Below are 20,825 nucleotides of genomic sequence, written 5' to 3' on the forward strand. Positions count from 1 at the left end.
TTTCTGAAGTAGGGAAGATTACATTTTAATATTTTGCTACAACTCCCACTGAAGATGTCTTCTTGATCAATAAGAGTTGTATTATAGTTAAAAAAGAAGCACCATAGCATTATGGTTAATGAAAAATGCATTTAATGCCAACTACATAATTTTGTCAGTTTCATAGGCAAACTTTAATGGATTACAAAAAGAAATCTTGGACAGAACAGTAAAGTTGACGCCAACTTGTTGGGCATTCTTGGTGTATGTTGAATACCATCGTCAATATTCCTTTCCACACTAAGCAGTAAGAATATTGAGTCCCACTAGAAGGAATGTAAAACTTGAAATAAACATTTCTAAAAAACATTTTTAGTACGAAATAATTTAGTCTTGGGAGATTTTTTTTATCTTCTGAGAAAGACCTAATTAGGACATCTGGTACATGATTAGGGTACATAGCCCATGTGATTAAGAAGTGCCTAAAACTTGAACATAGGGCTTATTTACAAAGGGAATTATTTATTTTGTTTTACTTAATTACTAAGGAAAAATATCATTTTGTTAAAATATCTCTTTTGTGTAAAACTATAGTTTATCTTCTGTGATGTAAACTCTTTTAGGAGTTTTTTTTTAAGACAAAGTTGGTTGTTCACAATAAATAATTAAATTTTCTTTTGTAAGTCCAAAAGCAGGCGTCTTTATTTCTCAGTCCTACGATCATACAGAATGTAAAACTGACAAAAATGGGAAGGTATCGTTTAGAAACACACAGGCCATTGTAATAAAAATAATAGAGGTTTTATTTGTTACATATAACTTCATCTGTATTAACATATATTATAAATTTTAAAAATTATAATGAATGAAGTGACTTTTTTTAAACCAAAGAAAGTCTTTTACATTTTGGCAGCATGTTTATTAAATGAGAATACTGATGGATTCCTAGTATACATGTATACTGTATACATACACACATAGTAACAACAGTGTCATTTTGGGAGTCCCAACGCCCAGCTTAATATTAGGCCAAATTAAAATGACTCAAATTCTTTAATGAAGAAATGATGCAGGCCTGTATCTTTCTGCCAAGGGACAATTCTGAAGTATGCATTTTTAGTGTAGACTTTGAGACAACTTTCATGGATGTAAAGTTATCAAAGAAGTGAAGATGACACAAAGAGCCTAGACACCCAGGCAGAATGCAGAGAGTTCCTCGTTTCTTTTAATGGAGTCTAACTTGACAGCTGGGATGCCTTTATCTCACAGTATACATCTCCACCTTATACCAAGTATTCTGTCCTAAGTGACTCGTTTGGTTAACACATAGACTGGGATGAAAACATCAAAGGAAGCAGTCGGAACAAGTATTTGATAGGAAAAAACAACAACCCCAAAACCAAACCCCAGGAGTTAGTGCTGAGGGAAGTGAGAACACCTTTTAGTGTTGTGTTTATAAGTGAAGAGACAGTGAAGTTTTCATTCAAATTTCTCGTCTCCTTCTTCCACATCTTTCAAGCTGAGAACTTCCAAAGAACCTTTTCCTTTTGTCTCTCTCTGTATCAGCTCATCAATTTCTCTGAAGCAGCCCGGGTCAATTAGACATACCTGAAACATTTAAGAGTTCTGTGATAGCAATAGATGGATGGATGAATGAACAGACAGACAGACACACAAACACACAGTCTTTGTTTAAACTACAGTTGCAAATGTGGATCCTTCAAGACACAAATTCACCAAAGATTTTTGGTAATACTTGAAACAAGTTGTTTTGCCCAACTTCAAAGAAGAAAGGTTCAGGGGCACATTTGGGAATTATATTTTCTGAAAACAAAAATCTCAGAATTTCTGAACGTGACTCTCACTGTTGGACGATGGAGGAGTTAGGCTGCTTCAAATAAGGGAGGCAGCTGGCGATGCGGTGGCTAGAGAGCTGGGCCTGAATCTGGAAGACCTGAGTTGGAAATTGACTCACATTTAACTCGTTTGCCTTAGTTCCCTCAACTGTAAAATGGGAATAACAACACCCACTTTGTAGGGTTTTGTGAGGATCAAAAGCAGGCATTCTATAAACACTTCCCCACTCCACCCTCTCTAAAAACTCCAAACCCCACACTATGAACATGGAAGTAAGTCACTGTTATCTGTGAACATTTTAAGTCTTGAATTTTAAAGCATTATAACCCCAGTCTGAGCCCGGCCCCTTTTGCTGTTTCTTTGGAATGTTCGGTGGGAAAAGAGCCCTGATGATTTCATCTTTGTGATCAGATGGGCCTCGATTATATTGTCCTGTGCTGTATGAATGTTACCGCCAGTCTTCTTTAAACACACCAACTCAAAAAAAAGGCAAGTCCTATTCTGTTTCCTTTTGGAGCCCAGGGAAAACAGTCCTTCATTCTAGTATTCCTATGTAGACGATTATCAATTAGTTATCTAGTATTATAAATTCTAGGGGTATGTATAATTTACCACCAGAAACACTTCATTACTCAAGTTTTACTATGCATTAATTTCAGTTTCCTTTGACCTAACTGCCAAAATAACTTAGAAATAAATATACAAAGGAATAAAATTTTTTTTTAGCTTACAATTTCTAACTGTTCACCAAAGTCTTCACTTTCTATCACCTTGATCAATGGTTTGAGTTTTTCTTTTAGCTTTTTTCCTTCCCTCACAGGTAGGATGAATCGAAGTCTCATGTGGGCTCGCTCAATCTTCATGCTTTCCTTCAACTGTTTTATTACTTCCAAAGCCTATTAAAATTAAACGAAAGAAAAGTTATTAACATTTTCTGTTTCTTTTGGTTACCTCCACTATTTCACATGGTATTCATTTCTGGAGGGCAGCTAGAAGATAAAGTGGATAGAGTGCCAGGCCTGTAGTCAGGCAGATTCCTTCCTGAGTTGAAATCTGGTCTCAAACACTTTTTAAAGCGGTGTGATTGTAGGTATCCTATTTGCATCTGTTTTCTCAACTGTAAAATGAACTAGAGTAGGAAATGGCAGATTATCTCTAGCCTATAAACCCTCAAATGGGGTCATGAAGAATTGGCACAACTGGGAAAAGAAACAAACCCCAAACTTTATTCTTTGGCTGTTCCTCATGCTTGGGAGTCTCTTCTCCCTTCACTGCCACTGCCCTATGCTTCCTTCATGTCTGAGCTAAAATCCCACCTTCTTCAAGAAGCCTTTCCTTATCCTTAATCCTAGTGCTTTCCCTCTGTTAGTTATTTCTAATTTGTATTGTATCTAGCTTGTTTGTACATATTTGTTTGCATGCTGTCCCCCCTATTAGATTCTGAGCTTCTGGAGAGCAAGGAATGCCTTTTGCCTCTTTGTATCTCTAGCACACAGTAGGTGCTTAATAAATGCTTCCTGACTAACTGAATGAAGACTCTAGGAAAAACAGGTAAGGCCATGTTAAGCAGAAACGTATTTCTATGGACAGAATTTCAAGTATATTAAAAAACCAAAGCCCCGAACATCCACATACTGACCTGCTGCTTTGTACTCTTGTTGGGTTTGACCGAATAGTGGATATCCTTCATTGCTCTTTCAATGAGGATGACAGTGTATGGTCTCTTCGTTTCAGGATTAACACATTTATCTGCCACAATTGTTGCAATATCTCTAAACATCTGCTCCAGTTGTGTGTGTCGTTCTTTATCTGACACTTGTACTTCTCCTTTTGTTAAAATCTAGAAGAAATAACCATTGGATTATTTATCAAACACATTTTTAGGGTGATCTTTTAGTTTTGTATCATCTACATTTCTTAATTGGTCTCTACCCCTTCCTGAGAGCTATGCTTAGAACAAAGGATAAAAAAAAGGGCTCAGCACAAGAAGCAACATATTGAAAACCTCTGACTCTCCTCTCCGCCCCCCATCTGGAGGGGCTAAACCTGCCAATAATTTCGCAGCATTCTTTTTCAATGTGTTTTATTTTCGTTGTTGGCGTTCTGTGTATATCGCTTCCTTGGGTCCTGTTGGCCTCGCTTTGCATTAGTTTACTTTTCCCATGCTTCTCTCTGTCTTACTCATCATGTTTCCTATTGCACAGTAATAGTCCATCACTCATGTTCCATAATTTGTTTAGATCTTCCACAACTGATGGCAATCTGCTTTCACACCATAAATCTTTTCAGAGCAAGCCCACATTTATGCTAGTTGGCCTCCAAAGACATCAACTCTAGCCTTGAGAACAGTCGAGTTTCTGAGATGAAAATAAAATTTAAACATTTCAGCTGGGGGATGCAAGGAAGGGTCTCTGACTTTTTGAGGAAACAACTTATCACATGTGCCTTGTGAACAACTGTAAAGCCCACAAGGAAAAGGACAATTTGTGGATTTTGAATGATGACATTAAATATTATAAACATCAATTAAAATTTTAGTTTTAAACAGGCCACAATGAAAACTGGCCACATGATTTGGAGGAATATGAATACAGGTTTGAAAAAAGTTACTAATTTCAGATGGAAATCCTTTTTCCTCTCAAAACTTTTTTATTTTAGGAGTCATCTATGATTTCACTGGTATTCAATGACAATCAGAGCCCCCCGGTTCTTTGTAGGGAAGTTTTCATGAGATGCTGTGGCTTAAGTTTATTCAGCTGATGATTAATTCTTTGAGGAGAAAACTGTCTGCAAAACTAGGTGGGTCACCATATCAGAGACAGGCTTTGTTTCCTACTGGTGGGTAGGACTTGCTATAGTTTGGCCTATGGGCTAAGCAACACTTGTGAAGATCCCTAATGCTTCTTGGAGCTGTAGGAGTCAATGATAGTCCAAACATCTGTAGAGGAAGACAATTTTATTAAGTGAAAAGGCATAAAACCCACATCTGAATTATTAATAAATTCTGAATTAGTGTGCTTCAAGTTGGCCATGAAACACTGCTGGCTGGCAGAGTGCTTCCCAGGGTAACGATGAAGCCAGGAAATGAAAACAAAGTTCAATTTGAAACACTGAATTTGGGGGATAACCAATATGAAATGTTCCACCTATTAGATGTCATAGAACCCACCTGTTTACAGATTTCTGTCTGGTCATCTGTCCCAAAAGCACTGATAAGATCTTCCTTTTTAGCAACTTGGCCTTTAGAGACATTTACAAACACTGAGTGGGTCTGCAAGACTTCATCAAGGTCTTTTTCCCTGAGAGGTAAGGAGGGAAGAGGCGGGAGAAAGTCACCCATGAATACAATGAAAGGTTCATAAAGTCCAATTACTTAAAAATACAGAAGGTGGGCAGGTGGGTAGCTGCTCAGTGGATTGAGAGCCAGGCCTAGAGGTGGGAGGTCCTGGGTTCAAATCTGGTCTGACACTTCCCAGCTGTGCAACCTTGCGCAAGTCACTTAACCTCCATTGCCTGGCCCTGACCACTCTTCTGTCTTGGAACCAATACATAGTATTGATTCTAAGACAGAAGGTAAGGGTTTTGAAAACATAAATAAAAGACAATAGTCTGTATTTTTTTCTTTTTTTTAACCCTCACCTTCCGTCTTGGAATCAATACTGTGTATTGGTTCCAAGGCAGAAGAGCGGTAAAGGGTAGGTACATGGAAGAAGTATCTGACGCCAGATTTGAACTTGGGACCTTCCACCTCTAGGCCTGGCTCTCAATCCACTGAGTCACCCAGCTGCTCCCAGAATAATAGTTTTAAAGAACATTCTGGGTTAAATACTTAATAGCAACACTCAATATTAACAAAAATAATTAACAGCAACACCAATTATTCTCCAAAAATGGGCCACATTTTTCTTTGCTCCTGATCACCCAAGAGGAAACTTCCAATACAGTTTACTGATAGGATCCACTGATCTACAGTTCACAGCACTGATGTTACTAGGACCACAGATTGTAGAGCTGGAAGAGATGGCAGAGGTCACCAGTTGCCACTCTTTATATATGAGAAACCAAGGCCCCTGATGATTTGCCTAAAGGCACAAAGCAAGTGGCAAAACTTGGGTGTGAATCAAGAATTCAAATCTAGGGCTATTTCTACTTCTGCTTTATAGTATCATGTAAAATAATAGTTAACTTAAAAAATGTTTATTTTCTAAGAAGGCAGAAAGGCAAAGGGCAAGGGCTAGGCAATGGAGATTAAGTGATTTGCCCATAGTCACAGAACTAGGAAGTGTCTGTAGCCATATCTGAACCCAGGACTTCCTTATTTCAGGTGTGGTGCTCTATCCATGGTGTCACATGCCTCAATAGCTTTGAGTCTGCAAAGTTATTTCAACTGCAATGATAACCCTGTGAGGTAATCACCATTATTATCATCCCTCTTTTATAGATAAGTGGAAGGACTAATAGCCACAGAGGGGGAAAAAGGGATTTGAACCCTGGTCCTGTACCACTGGTGTTAGCTGTTGTAAGGAATGTGACAGCAGACCATAGCAAGGGAAGCGAATCAGGGGATGTTGGGTCTGGCTTGATCCCAAATTTTGAATTCAATTTTTCAAATCCCATCCTGACCTGCCTCTTGCTTGAGCCTGTGATTCTCTCTCTCTTTTTTTAAATCAACTTTCAATCTCTCCCTAATGCCTGGATCCTTCCATATTGCTTAGAAACAGAACTCACTATCTTTAAAAAACAAGATCCAAATCTACCATCTGGAGAGTCAGGGGTTTAACTCTTTTTGTCATGGACTTCCTGTGGAAAAATGAAGTGTATGGAGCCCTTTTCAGAGCAGTGTTCATAAACACCTAAAGTAAAATACAGAGGACATAAAAGTTAGTGAAAATAGATGTAAATTTTGTCCCCATTCAAGCTGGGGTGTGTGAGCCTCGGTGGGTGTTCATGGATCTTAACCATCTTATCCCCAAAGGGAAGTTAAGATGATTGGCCCTAAACCCTTTCCTATTTGTCACTTAACCATTTCCATTGAAGGCATTGTTGTCCTTACAGATGCCTAGTAGCCACCTTCCTGAATCTTCCCTTCTCACTCCCAAAGTAATTCACTGCCAAGTCTGGGTCCTTTCTACATCCAACAACATCTCAGGCTTTTCCCTTCTCTACACTCGCATCCCAACTGACCTCCATCTGTTGCCTCGACTATTCTAATAGCTTTCTAATTGGTCTCCCTCAGTTAAGTCAATAAACATAAAGTGCTGACTATGTGCCAAGGCCTGTGCTGAGCACTGGGATATAAAGAGCTGAAAGACAGTTTCTGCTCTCATGAAGCTCAAAACCAAATGGGGAAACAAGCAGACAAAATATAGTAACAAGCTATGTAGAGTACAAAAGAAGGAAGAAGCTAGAAGGAAGGACTGAGAAAGGCTTCCTGTAGAAGATGGGATTTTGGCTGGAACCAGAGGGCAGTGATGATGATGAGGGCATTCCAGGAATGGGGAAGAGCCACAGAAAATGAAGAGGGGAGACGTGGAATGTCACTTGTGGACCAGCAAGGCCAGTTCACCTTCCAAGCAACTGTCAAAAGTGGTCACTCCAAGTCAGTCTCTTATCCCAAACATCCACTAGCTCCCTATTACCTCCAGGGCAAAATGTATCCATTTGGTTCACCCTCTCTGAGCTCTGGCTTCAATGCCCCACCCAGGAAAACTCATAGCCTGGGCTGGAGGGCAGAGAACCAAACTCCACCCAGAGAGAGCCTTCCTTTACAAGGGGCAGAAAGTGGTCTCAGCCCCTGACTTCGACTGCATGGGGCAAGTTGTCCCCAGACCTTCCCTTTTGTGTTGTCCCACTAGGATCGTAAGCTTCTTGAGAGCAGGGGCTTTAAAAAAAAATCTGTGTACCAGCGCTGAGCAAAAGGCCCGGGACGTAGCAGACGCTTAACAAATGCACTGCCTTTAGGACCCCATTTTCTCTTCCTCGGCCCCCCCTCAATTGGCCCTCACTCCTCTTTGCCTTCCCCAAGGGGTACCAGTCCCTTTGGGGCAGTGCCTCTACCCAGCTGTTTCGCCCTATTTTGGGCTAACTTTGGCTGTCTTCCCCTCTTAGAACGTAAGCTTCCAGAGGGCCGAGGCTGCTTAGTCCGCTGCTCCGTCTCCTGGGCCTCGGAGCGCTAGAACGCGAGCCGAAGAGGAGGGCGAGCCCCACTTCGGCCGAAGCCGCGCACACAGCAGGCGCATACTGAGTGTAGGCGGGGGTGGTAGTGATGTGGGTACCCGCCCCCCTCCGGCCACCGGTCACTCACACGCCGCTGCGCCAGCCCACGACCTTGTTCTTGTAGCAAGCGATTTCAAAGCGCTTCCCCGCACGCTTCATGCGCACTACGGCCACGTTCGTCAGGCGGATCTGGTTAGTGGGCGTGAAGATGGACATCGCGGCGGTGACCGGTCCCCACCCAGCGGGCGGGCCTGCTAACGGCCGCGGACCCTCGAGCTGGGTGGCTCGGCCTCCCCACTGAGCAGCACTCGAAACGGAAGCGCCACCGACGCTGCCGCTCCCACTACCCACCGTCACTAGGCACCCCTAATGCGCAGGCGTCGGGAAAAGGGGGGGAGCAAAACTACATCGTGGGGCGGACGTTGGCGTAACCTGAACCAACCAGAAGGCAGGAATGCTTGATGGGCCCTTAGCCAGACCAATTAGAGATGCACAACCGTCCTCTTCCGTCTTCCTTTACTTCTTTTTGACCTCCAGTTGCTTTGGGCAGAAATTGAACCACCTTGTGGACTTGGCTTTTAATAACCGCCTGGAAACCTTTTATGGGAGAAATGGAGTTCCGGAGTGGGCAAGGGTCGGCCTTCTCTTCCTATAGCATATCAATGAACTTATAGGTGTTAGTGTTCTGCACAGGGCCTCGAGATAGGCTTAGTACTGAGTTCAAATCTATCTCACAACTTACTGGCTGTGGAACTGTAGGGAAGTCACTTCATCAATTTGCCTCAGCCTCTCCGTCTGTAAAGTGGGGATAACAGCACCTACTTCCCAGGGTTGTTGTGAGGATAATAATCGTAAAGCGCTTCGTACAGTGCTTGGCACACAGTAGGTGCTTAATGAACACACCAAGACAAACACAAAGGGCAAGAGTGGTAAGAGCAGGGTTCAAAAACGCACCTCTGATGTTTACTGTTACTCAGGACAAGTATCTTAACCCTCGGGGCTTAGTTTCTTCATCTGTAAAACAGGTGGACTGAATCCCTTCCAGCTCACTACTGTGTGACCCCTGGCCAGGCCATGACTGAGAGCTCCCGGAAAGCAGGGTCCATCTCACTATTCTCTTTGTATCCCCAGTGCTCAGCAGGGTGCATTGTAAATAGTAATCGCCGGATACCCGTCTCTTTTCTTCATCCCTCTCTCTCTTCTGAAATCCTTTCCAGCTTCAGACCAGCAACCTCTCAGCTACTATTATTTGATTTGCAGTCCGGGGCAAGTAGCCCACCACTATGACCTCGTGGGGTTGCTCTCCCCTACCACACAGATCGTGGGGGCGGAGCTGGCGGAGGTAGTCTCCGCCCCCTGTAGCTGGGGTCCCGCCCACCTCACACCGCCGGCCAATGATAAACGCCAGCCGAGCTGCCAGTCTCCCCGCTGCCCGGCCTCCTGGAGCCCGCAGCTGTAGCGCCTGTCGGGCTCCTACCTCCCGCCTGGCCCCGACACTGCTCTAGCCGCTCGCCGAGGATATGGGTAGGTCCGCTATCGGTCCCCGCTTCCCCGGTTTGGGCTTAGGTCCGCGCGGACCCTGCCCTGGCTGACCTGGGGCTGCCCGCCGCCATACCCCATCAGAGCTAGGCTCTCCCCGCGCGCCCGATGGGCTCTCGAGGGGCTGGTTGCCTGCGCAGGCGCGCTCGCTCCCGTTGCTGCGTGTGCATTCACGCATGCGTGAGACGGGGCGAAGCGAGAATTGGTGGGACACATTTTTATGCTTGGCGATTGACTGGTCTGTTGACCAACGACTATTAAGTGCCTACCCTCGTGCTAACTTGGGGTTGAGGGGTTGAGAATGATGCTCTATACCACAGCAATCCTGTCCTGAAGTTAACTTTCTATTGGTTTTGACCCCGTGATCGTGGCATTTCTAGACCTGGAAGGAGACTTAGGATCTACCTAGGAAGTATATGAAGAGACAGACTTGTCAGAGCATACACCTAGTCAGTTTCAGAGGCTGTATTTGAACTCGGGTCCTTCATTGCAGGGGGTCTGGACAAATCAAATTTACAAACACGTATTATGTACCTCCAGTTCCTAGGCTACATTGGCATTGACCCTGAGGCAATATGCATTGACGTGTTTTGTGCAATAAAAATAATTCTTGGAATCCCCAACACTGTGAAAACAAAAGCACTTTGTTCACAACTACACTATCAGATGGGTAATCTCCATTTTTTTAGATGGGGACACTGAAGCTATGATCCTGAAATGCCTTTCTCAGGTTCACACCATTCAGATGTCGTATAAAAGGTGGATTTTGAATTCCCGGACCTTAACAAAGGCCAGCACCTTTTTTGGGAAAAATTTTATTTAATTAATTTAGAATATTTTTCTATGGTTACAAGATAAATGTTCTTTCCCTCCCCTCCTGCATCCCCCTCCTGTAGCCACCTCACAATTACACTGGGTTTTACTTGTATCATTGATCAAGACCCATTTCCATATTATTGATAATAATTTCACTAGGGTGATTGTTTAGAGTTTATATTCCTAATCATATCCCCATTGAACCATGTGAATCAGGCAGTTGTTTTTCTTCTTTGTTTCTGCTCCCACAGTTCTTTCTCTGGATATTGATAGTGTTCTTTCTCATAAGTCCCTCAGGATTTTCCTGGATCACTGCATTGCTGCTAGTGGAGAAGTCCATTACATTCGATTGTGCCACAGTGTATCAGTCTCTCTGTACAATGTACTCCTGTTTCTGCTCCTTTCACTCTCCATTAATTCCTGGAGGTCATTCCAGTTCCCATGGAATTCCTCCAGTTCATTATTCCTTTTAGTACTATAGCATTCCATCACCGACAGATACCACAATTTGTTCAGCCATTCTCCAATTGAAGGGCATCCCCTCATTTTCCAATTTTTGGCCACCACAAAGAGTGCAGCTATGAATATTCTTGTACAAGTCTTTTTCCTTATAATCTCTTTGGGGGTACAAACCCAGTAGCCATATCTAGGGCAGACAGTCTTTTAGCTCCCTTTGGACATAGTTCCAAATTGCCCTCCAGAATGGTTGGATCAGTTCACAACTCCACCAGCAATGAATTAATGTCCCCGCTTTGCCACATCCCCTCCAGCATTCATTACTTTCCATTGCTGTCATGTTAGCCAGTCTGCTAGGTGTGAGGTGATACCTCAGAGTTGTTTTGATTTGCATCTCTCTGATTATAAGAGATGTAGAACACTTCTTCATGTGCTTGTTAATAGTTTTGATTTCTTTATCTGAAAATTGCCTATCCATGTCCCTTGCCCATTTATCAATTGGAGAATGACTTGATTTTTTGTACAATTAATTTAGCTCTTTATAAATTTGAGTAATTAGACCTTTGTCAGAGGTTTTTGTTATGAAGATTGTTTCTGAATTTGTTACTTCCTTTCTAATTTTGGTTGCATTGGTTTTGTTTGTATAAAAACTTTTTAATTTGTTGTAATCAAAATTATTTCTCTAACATTTTGTGATTTTTTTCTAACTCTTGCTTGATCTTAAAGTCTTTCCTTTCCCAAAGATCTGACATGTATACTATTCTGTGTTCACCTAATTAAGTTATAGTTTCCTTCTTTATGTTCAAGTTATTCACCCATTCTGAGTTTATCTTGGTGTAGGGTGTGAGATGTTGATATGACCAACTCTTAAATAGTCCCACCTTAAATTCTAGCTGTGGTGACATTTGGCAAATCATTTAGCCTTCTAGTACCTCAGTTTCTTCATCTGTAAAAGGAGAACTTAGATGAAATGTCCTCCAATGCCCTTTGCATCTCTAAATTCTATGAAATCTGAGGGGGAGCTGACGGGGAAAGGGTAGCTGGTATAACCATTGTTGGTGTGTTATTCAGTCACTTCAGTCCTGCCTGACTCTGTGGCCCCATTTGGGGTTTTCTTGGCCAAGATCCTGGAGTGGTTGGCCATTTCCTTCTTCAGCTCCTTTTAGAGATGAGAAACTCAGGAAAACAGGATTAAGTGATTTGCCCAGGGACATAAAGCTGCTAAGTATTTGAGATGGATTTAAATTTAGGAAGATGAATCTTCATGACATCAGCCTGGCACTGCACCACCTAGCTGCCTTGGAATAACCATACATGTTTGCATGTTGGGCTCTCTGGTGAGCCTCTCTTTGATCTTTCCTATCTAAAGAGGACCGATGGCTCAAAGTGGCTTTCAATAAACCAGTGATGTAAACACAAACAAGCTAAGTCCCCTATTGGCCCTACAAACAACGGAAGCATTAATTTAATGTTGGAAACAGAAGTTAAGAAATATGAAAATTGTCCAGTGAACTTAAAAGTCTGTGTAGGAATTGAGGATTAAAAAAAAAATCCTTACCTTCCATCTTAGAATCAATACCATAGATTGATTTCAAGGCAGAAGAGTGGTAAGGGCTAGGCAGTGAGGGTTGAGTGACTTGCTCAGGGTCACACAGCTGGGAATTGTGAGGCCAGATATGAATTCAGGAGCTCCCAACTCTAGACCAGACTCTCAATCCAGTGAACCACCTAACTGCCCTTCTAGGTTTGGGAACCTTAAATCCCTCTTGGTATTCATTGAAAGGCTTTTGGAGCACAAACTGATCTTTTAAAAATAAGAGCTTGATTTTGGGTGTTTAGAAAAGCACTAAACAATGTCCAGCTGCCCTTATCAGAAATAAGATGTATGAGTTAGCCAAATCCTGGTAAATTAATGTTGCTGGAGTCCACTTAGAATGAATGGAGGACTCAGATTATGCCATGTTTTTTGCTGGTCAGATTTCTGACCTAAGTTCACATTTACTGGTGCCACTTGTTTTAACTTCTAATGTCTTTTGATAGAAAAAAGTTGTTCATACTCTGTTTACTTATCATGTGGAATTTCTATTTAGATGCTTCCTTGGATGTGTGGGACCACTTCTCCATGCCTTTGATGTCATTGTGGGTTAACAGGTTTTATCTATACTTGGGTCTTGCCTTTGGCATTAGCCTGTGCATCTGTGTCCAAGTGGCCATCAAAAAACTCGTAAGTAGAGTTCTTTCTTCAGGGGGCTGGAGCTTTCCTAGGAGTCAGAGTTTATATTTTGAGTTCCTAAAGGTTGTGGGGTTGCTCCTTTATTCTCTTTTGGCTCTGCTGAGACTGAGTGAATGAAAGAAAAAAGTCTTTTTAGGCTTTTATTAATTACTCAGTGTTTTAGATTGTTACATATCAGTGTTTTACAATATTAAATATTAAGAGACAAGTTTTTATGATACCAATAAGAATAGTTATAATCATATTCATAATAATATTTATATGACACATGTGACATCCAGGAGCAGAGGTCCAGCCGGTTAGAGAGCTACTTGTCAGTTCTTAAATATTTGTTAAGCAAATACCTGCTATGTGCTAGACACTGTGCTATGCAGGAGCTCAAAAAAGTGATGAGGGGGTTTCTGTGTAAACCTATGAGTTGTTTCCTTGCTGATGATAACAAAAAGAGAGAAAGAGAAGGGGAGAGGGGGAGAGAGAGAGAGAGAGAGGGAGAGAGAGAGAGAGAGAGAGAGAGAGAGAGAGAGAGAGGGAGAGAGAGAGGGAGGGAGAGGGAGGGAAGGGGAGAGAGAGAGTGAGAGAGAGGGAGGGAGAGGGAGGGAGAGATAGAGAGGGAAGGAGGGGGAGAGAGTGAGAGGGAGGGAGAGTGAGAGAGGGAGGGAGAGAGAGTGAGAGAGAGAGAGAGAGAGAGAGAGAGAGAGAGAGAGAGAGGGAGAGGGAGAGGAAGAGAGAGAGAGAGGGAGAGGGAGAGGGAGAGGGAGAGGGAGAGGGAGAGGGAGAGGGAGGGAGAGATAGAGAGGGAGGGAGGGGGAGAGAGAGTGAGAGAGAGGGAGGGAGAGGGAGGGAGAGATGGAGGGAGAGATGGAGGGAGAGGGAAGGGAGAGAGAGAGGGAGGGAGAGGGAGAGAGAGAGGAAGGGAGAGGGAGGGAGAGAGGGAGGGAGAGGGAGGGAGAGAGAGAGGGAGGGAGAGGGAGGGAGAGAGAGAGGGAGGGAGAGGGAGGGAGGGAGAGAAGAGAGAGGGAGAGGGAGGGAGAGGGAGGTACTGAGGGAGAGAGAGAGGGAGAGAGAGTGAGAGAGAGGGGGGAGGGAGGGAGAAGGAGAGGGAGGGAGAGAGAGGGAGGGAGAGAAGAGAGAGGAGAGAGAGAGAGGGAGGTAGTAAGGGAGAGAGAGAGAGAAGAGAGAGGGAGAGAGAGAGAGGGAAAGGGAAAGAGGGAGGGAGAGAGGGAGTGAGGGAGAGGGAGAGAGACCCCAGAAGTAAGCCCCAGGCAAAACTCATAAAGTTAGTGGACAAGATAGGGATGAGAATCCTGCCCAGGAGACTGAGAAGGATCAGTGGGACAGGTAGGGAGCCTTGTCCCAGTGCGCACCCGGAAGGAAGGGATGGCCTGAAATGCTAGGTGCTACCTGGAGGTTAGTGACGTTGAAGACTATGAAAGCGCCCTTGGATTTAGCCAGATAGAGATCATTGGGACCTTGGAGGGAGCAGTTTCCCAGATGGCTCTGGGTGGAGAGCTGGCTTCTAGTCTTCCTCCAGTGAGGCTTTAGTTTGTGAGGGGGATGAGATCTTTTTGGTTTGTCCTGAGAAATGACACCTCAGAACAGTGGGTGGGAGTTGGGAGAATGTCCTTACATTAGTGCCAGCTCCAGTTAGAATGGGTAGCCTGCTGAGGCATGATGACTACTTGTGGGGCAGGTTGTGGTGGGGTCAGATTAGGTGGCTCCTGAGGGCTTTGACCTCTGTGGGTCTCAGTTTCCCCCGTACATAGCTCTCAAAGATCCTCTAACCTCTGAAATCCTTTGATCTGATACATGAGGGAAGTTCCTGTTGTCAGATGGAGGTTCTATTTGATTCTGAACCCTTATCGGGTGGCCCTTGCTTTTGGCAGGGCCGACAACATGGTCTCCAGGGAGGGCTAATGTGTGAGGAGGAGGAGATGGTTTGAGAGGCCCTGTGGGCCATTGTAATGGAAAGAGCCCAGAGTTCTGACTGCCATTGACTCCCCCCCCCCCCCCCCCCCCCAGGCCTCAGTGGTGGCTAGCCGGTGTCCCCTCCAGTCTTTTGTTTCAGCTTCCCTCAAATCAGGGGTTCGGCCTGGATCATCTTTCAGGGCACATTTGCATTTTGTGATTTTAATTTCCCAACCTCTTTAGGCGTCTGTTTTTCTGTCCATTGTTGTCATCAGGAAGGGGAAGGGGGTGGGGCAGGAAATGATAGGAAAAGCTCTGTTGTGATGGCCAAAACTTGTCCACTTTTACCTGTAAGGGCGACAGATCAACAAAGGAATCCTCCCTCCAGAAGGCTCCCCTGACTCCAGCAGCAAACGGTCCCATCTCACGTCAGAAGAAAGAGGAAGTCTTTGTTTCTGGAGTGAAGATCTTCTATGGTACCCAGACAGGCACTGCAAAGGTAAGAGAGTCTCTCCATCCTTTTGACCTTTGATGCCTGAACTTGTTTTTATCAGTCTGGTTGACTTTAGTGAATAGTTTTATTCCTAAAGTTTCCTTTTTCTTAGCCTCTCCGGGGCCCTTTCCCCCATCTTCTCCATACCTTCTGCTTAATGTTTTAATTAACATTTCAAATGTGTAAAATTCTGATGACTGACTAGCGTTTGTTTTGAAGATATTATTTACCTTTGCCTATCCCTCCCTGGCCCTTACTGCTCTTCTGGAGTCCCCCAGGAGTCTAATAGTCTAATAATACTGCTCTCCACCCACAGCTCCCCACCTCTGCCCAGAAAGGCTTTTCTTCTTTCCCCTGCAGGCAAAGTGAGCTCTTTGAGTTGGTCTGGAGGCTTCTGTGTTAGGAGTGGGGCAGGTAACACACCTGGCAGAGCATGTGTGTGGGGCAGCATTTGCAGTGATGATCCGGTCAGGACAGATGGGCAGGCTCTGAGGCTTGAAGGGTCAGAGCTGGTTCTGACCCAATTTAGCAATAATATTCATCGCCCCCACTTGTAGATCACATTCCAGGTGCCAGGCACCGGGTGAAGCTTTACAACCAGGATCTCATTTGGTCTGAGAGGGAATTTTCTCACTGGGATATATAACTACCTACAGTCCCAGGTCTGATTAAAAGAAAGGAGTTTGGACATGCCTAATCTAGTTTATTTTGTTGTCTTCTTCCTTGTATTAAAAAAAACCCAAAAAACCCTCACCTTCCCTCTTAGAATCAAAACTGTATATTGGTATCAAGGCAGAAGAGTGGTAAGGGCTGGGCAGTGGGGGTTAAGTGACTTGCCCAGGGTCACATGGCTAGGGAGTATCGGAGGTCAGATTTGAATCCAGGACCCTCTGGTCTCTAGGTCTGGCTCTCTAGCCACTGAGTCATCTAGCTGTTCCTAGGCTATTTATTTTATTTTATTTTTAAACTCTTACCTCCCATCTTAGAATCAATATTGTGCATTGATTGGTTCCAAGACTTAAGAGCAGTAAGGGCTAGGCAATTGGGGTTTAGTGACTTGCCCACAGTCTCACAGCTAGGAAGTGTCTGAAGTCCCATTTGAACCCAGGTCCTCCTGTCTTTAGGCCTGGTGTTCTATCCATTGAACATCCTTGCTCCCCCTCCTCATATTTTAAACTTGAAACATTCCTGAAGCTGACCTGGTACTTATGACTGGTGACTTATGGCCAGAACCAGAAGAGAAAAGAGAGCCAGGTTCATAGGTGCTGAGCTCCTTCTTGGGTGTGACTCACCAATGAGTCTCCCCAGGGCTCTCCCAAAGAACATCAGACTTTGATTTGGGTCTGGGATGCCACAGAAAAGCTACCCAGACCTAGCTCAGCCTCCAGGCTTCCGTGGCCATCAGACTGGCTTCTTCTAAGACCTCAAGGCAAATCTTTGATAGCATGTTGGAACACCCTTTACAGAGAATAAAAAACACTCCATACAGAAGAGGATCTCACGGGAGCCCAGAAACACGTTAACTCTCCTTCGCTGTCCATTGGGACTTGCTGTTCCCTGGGCCCCTCGGTAGTCCTCCTGACCACTTCAGGATGGAGCAGACCCTTTCCTTTCCCTCCAGCCCAAAAGGGAGTTTTGATTGTTTTGAAATCAGTCACCTTCTCCCTAGAGTGAATCTCACTTTCCCAGGGAGCCATCTAGGTTTATCCTATAGAGAGTTACCCCAACAGAAGGCCCCCTTGTTGGAGAGAGAGCTGAGGAGGGGTAGAGTGACTGTTCCGTGGCTGGGACAGTGCAGAGAACTCCCAGCATCACCGAGGTCACATGACCACATCACAGGGCCTGGGTTGGCAGCTTCATGGCCTGACCTGGTCCCCTCGGCTCCTTCACTTGGTTCCTGCTTCCTCCAGAGAGGGAAGAGGGGAAGGGAAACATTTATCCAGGGCTAAGCGCTTTTTAGAACTAGATGATATTCAGGACCATTGCCAGGACCCAGAGGTCTCCTCCCAGAGGCTGTTCTGGGCACATCACAGCTCCTTGCTCATATTCTTGACCCTTCTGGCTTGGTGCAAGGGCTCGTCATCTGCCTTTGGTGTCCTCTCTGGAGCCTGGGGCTGCCTCCTCTCCTGGTGCCCTGGGGTTCCCTGGAAGGCCACGGGGTTGCTCAGGTTTCCTTACTGGGGAAGAGTGTGTGGCCGAGTTCTTTCTGACTCAGTCCTGGTTCTCTCCCTGTCCCCTTTTTTAGCGCCCTTTTTAAAGGCCAAGCCCAGGGATGTGTGATCCAACCTGTCATCCTCCCTTTGGGCAAGGGATTAGGGCAGGATCCTGGGCCAGAGGAGTTCCTACCTTTTCCAGGGGGCAGCTTTATCTAAGGCCTTCTGCCTCTTGCTGGAGTAGACCGGGAGCTCTCAGAGGGCCCTTCTGGGCACACTTGCCACCTATATTTTTGTAAGTATTTACGGGGAAAAATAAGTTTTTATGTAGCATGTTCTCAGTTTACACTGTTTACACTTTACCCAGTATTGTGTTTGGTTTGGCCATTCATCTCGATATTTATTGCCCGTGTTTTTTCCTTTCTCTAGCCACCGGGGTATACATATTGTTTTTCTGTTTATACTTTGTAATTTAAGTGTTTCCTATGATCTCTTATTACTTTTCCAGCTTTATTTTCCTCCTACTTATCATGTGTAGCAGCAAAATTATAAGACTCCATTTCATTTGTACACCCTCATTGAATCAACCATTTGCCACCCGTTGGACATTTAGGTTGTTTCCGGTTCTTTGCAGTGACAACGAGGGCTGCTGTACAGCTGTGTGAACAGATGCATCTTTTTTCTTCATGATAACACTCTTGGGCCACATGTGCAGTGATGGGATTACCAGATCCAGAGGTCTGATTCCGAGAGTCAGAGCGAGCCTCCCCTCCCCTCCTCAGGGTCTTCAGGTCACATGGGGCGGGGATTGGACCAGATGACCCTCAGGGCCCTTCTTGCTCTCAGCCTGGGACCATTTAGCCAAAGAAGGTTCTCTGCTATGATACTGCCCGGGCTCTGCCCGTCTTGGCGTGGGCTTTCAGGGCCTGGCAGCATTGGTCCATGCCTGCTTATTTTGCCCCGTTTGGAGGATGTGAAGTCATCCCTTTGGGTCATCTTCATTTAAATTCTTCTGGTCCTTCGTGAGGTGGGACTTTCTTCATGTGACTGTTCCCAGAGTGTTTCTTCTTATGGTCTTTGCCTATTTATCTGGTGATGTGTGATCTGTGATTGCCATTGAGGGAGATCATAAAAAAAAAGCGGCATTTAAAGGAGGTTGAGATCAGTCCTGGAACATTCACTCTGCCAAAAGGGGTCAGTGGCGAGTCCCCGTCACTCGATGGTGAGTTTCTTGAACAGTTTGTCTGATTTTTTTCATCAGGGATTGGCAACACGTCTCGCCAAAGCGGTAACGGCTCTCGGTTTCCCTGCGGTGGTCATTAATTTGAAAGAATATGACCCTGATGATCGCCTGGGGGAAGAGGTAGGTCAGGAATCGTCTACCACCAGAGCACCCTTCCGGTGTGGCCTTCTTGGCTGCTCGAGAATCCTTGGGCTTTCTAGAATAAAGTTCATTTCCTCAAGAAGGAGCGATTTGCAGGTGACTTTAGAAGTGATTCTGAGCCTAGATGATCGGTGGTACCGCCATAACTCTGCAGCCACATGGAATCTTGCACCGCGGAGAGGGGAAAGCATGCAGGATAGGTGCCCCTTCCAGCTTATAGCTCAGACTGACTTATTGTTATAAAAGACTATCACATAATGCAGTGTAAATAATTACATAATAAAAGCAGCTCGCATTTCTATAGCCCTCTAAAGTTTGCAAAGTTCTTGGCCTACATTATCTCATTTGATCCTCCTTAAAAAAAAACAAAACAACAAACCCTTACCTTCCTTCTAATGCTGTGTGTATTGGTTTGATGGCAGAAAAATGGTCAGGGCTAGGCAATTGGGGGATAAGTGAGTTGCCCAGGGTCACCCAGCTAGGAAGTCTCTGAGGTCAGATTTGAAGCCAGGACTTCCTATCCCCAGGTCTGGCTCTCTATCCACTGAACTACCTAGCTACCGCTAATGTGTGTGCTTTTTAGAGGTGAATCTGTGGCCGCAGGTCCGTTTCCTGCTCTAACATTGACCATTTTCAAGGGAGCATCCCTTTTGCACCCCTTAGGGCAATCTTTAAACTTTTCCTTCTCTTTTTGCTCAGCCCACCACTCACTCTGTGTGGCTTGGAGCCCCCGTGCAAGAAGGAGATGAGGATGATGTTTAAACAGATCCCTGCGTGTGTCTCAGCCGGGAGGTCCCTCAGGAAATCCTCTGGGCTGCAGATGCCCCTGAGGCCGTAGGAGGTGTACTGGCCACGGCTTCTCCTTCTCTGGGCACCGTGTCCTCGGCCACCTGTCCAGCCTTCTCTCATCCCCAAACGAGGGAGGATCACAGCTATTCGCTTTGTTTGGAGAGTTAGTTACACGTAACAGCCTCTTCTGTTTCTTGGAGGCTGGTCTAAGTGAAGGGGAGTTTAGAAAGAAACTCGCCTGTCCTTACGATGACTTGGAGAGCCTCCTGGAATCAATGCCTTTTTTTTTTGGTAGGTAACCAGTAAACATCTCTGCGTCTTCCTGGTTGCTACCTACACTGATGGCCAGCCACCAGAGAGCGCAGAGTGGTTCTGCAGATGGCTGGAGGAAGCGTCCAATGACTTCAGATTCGGCAAGACCTATCTGAAGGGCATGAGATATGCGGTGTTTGGATTGGGAAACTCACTTTATGACGGCAACTTTAACAAGGTGAGGGCCGGCTTTATCCTCACGGCAGGTGTAGCCGGGGCTCTGGGAGCTCCCCCGGGGATGGAGGGCTCTCGGGCGGCCCCCAGCTGGCCCCACTCACGCCAGGACCTCTAATGAGCTGCCCCTTCATCCGTGGAGGTGCCATTGCCCTCTTTCAGGATGTGACCCTTCAGGCTGTACCAGACTGTCTTCATGAGTTGCTGTGGCCAAAGAAGTTCACTTTCTGGTGGGTTTCCTGAGCTGGCTCTTCAGGGATACACACAGCATATCCTGGAGCCCAATTTAGGGCCCCATGAGCTTGGCAGAGGACTTAGAGAGGCCAGACAGCCTCCTCCTGATGCCTTCCTGAGCAAGGGGTATAGGCTGGCAAAAACAAGCCAGTGTGGAGGGTGTGCCTGGCAGGGTGTCCCGCGTTCTGTCGAGAGGAGAGAAGCCCAGTCTGACCACTGACTTGGTTATCGTGTGTTCTCCCCGACTGTTCTCTCAGCTCCCGTATCCCCTCGGTCAGTCTGCGC

The 20,825-nt window shown here is 45.2% G+C and overlaps 2 protein-coding genes across 2 annotated transcripts in view; one reads left to right on the forward strand and one right to left on the reverse strand.

Moving 5' to 3' along the window:
- Positions 1-109: 109 nt before the first annotated feature.
- Positions 110-8,795, reverse strand: SBDS (SBDS ribosome maturation factor). The gene is made up of 5 exons (XM_001362920.5): positions 8,141-8,795; positions 5,006-5,135; positions 3,476-3,676; positions 2,568-2,732; positions 110-1,587 (listed from the first exon to the last, which is right to left on the reverse strand). The coding sequence occupies exons 1-5, from the start codon at positions 8,266-8,268 to the stop codon at positions 1,459-1,461; spliced, it is 753 nt and encodes a 250-aa protein (XP_001362957.1). The 5' UTR covers positions 8,269-8,795; the 3' UTR covers positions 110-1,458.
- Positions 8,796-9,442: 647 nt separating this feature from the next.
- Positions 9,443-20,825, forward strand: part of LOC100010958 (S-adenosyl-L-methionine-dependent tRNA 4-demethylwyosine synthase TYW1) — a 252,040-nt gene continuing 240,657 nt past the window's right edge. The window contains exons 1-5 of the mRNA XM_007485684.2: positions 9,443-9,576; positions 12,954-13,087; positions 15,357-15,500; positions 18,909-19,010; positions 20,116-20,310. Coding sequence (XP_007485746.2) covers positions 9,573-9,576; positions 12,954-13,087; positions 15,357-15,500; positions 18,909-19,010; positions 20,116-20,310 — 579 coding nt within the window. The 5' untranslated portion in view covers positions 9,443-9,572. The remainder of the gene's footprint in view (positions 9,577-12,953; positions 13,088-15,356; positions 15,501-18,908; positions 19,011-20,115; positions 20,311-20,825) is intronic.

The sequence above is a fragment of the Monodelphis domestica genome, chromosome 2, assembly GCF_027887165.1.
Source record: "Monodelphis domestica isolate mMonDom1 chromosome 2, mMonDom1.pri, whole genome shotgun sequence".
NCBI lineage: Eukaryota > Metazoa > Chordata > Mammalia > Didelphimorphia > Didelphidae > Monodelphis > Monodelphis domestica.

Coding starts and splice junctions, on each gene's coding strand:
- SBDS (XM_001362920.5), bottom strand. CDS start 8,268: ATGTCCATCTTCACGCCCACTAACCAGATCCGCCTGACGAACGTGGCC. Junction 3,677..5,005: donor AGACAGAAATCTGTAAACAG/GTGGGTTCTATG, acceptor TATTTCTTCTAG/ATTTTAACAAAAGGAGAAGT. Junction 2,733..3,475: donor ACAAGAGTACAAAGCAGCAG/GTCAGTATGTGG, acceptor TAATTTTAATAG/GCTTTGGAAGTAATAAAACA.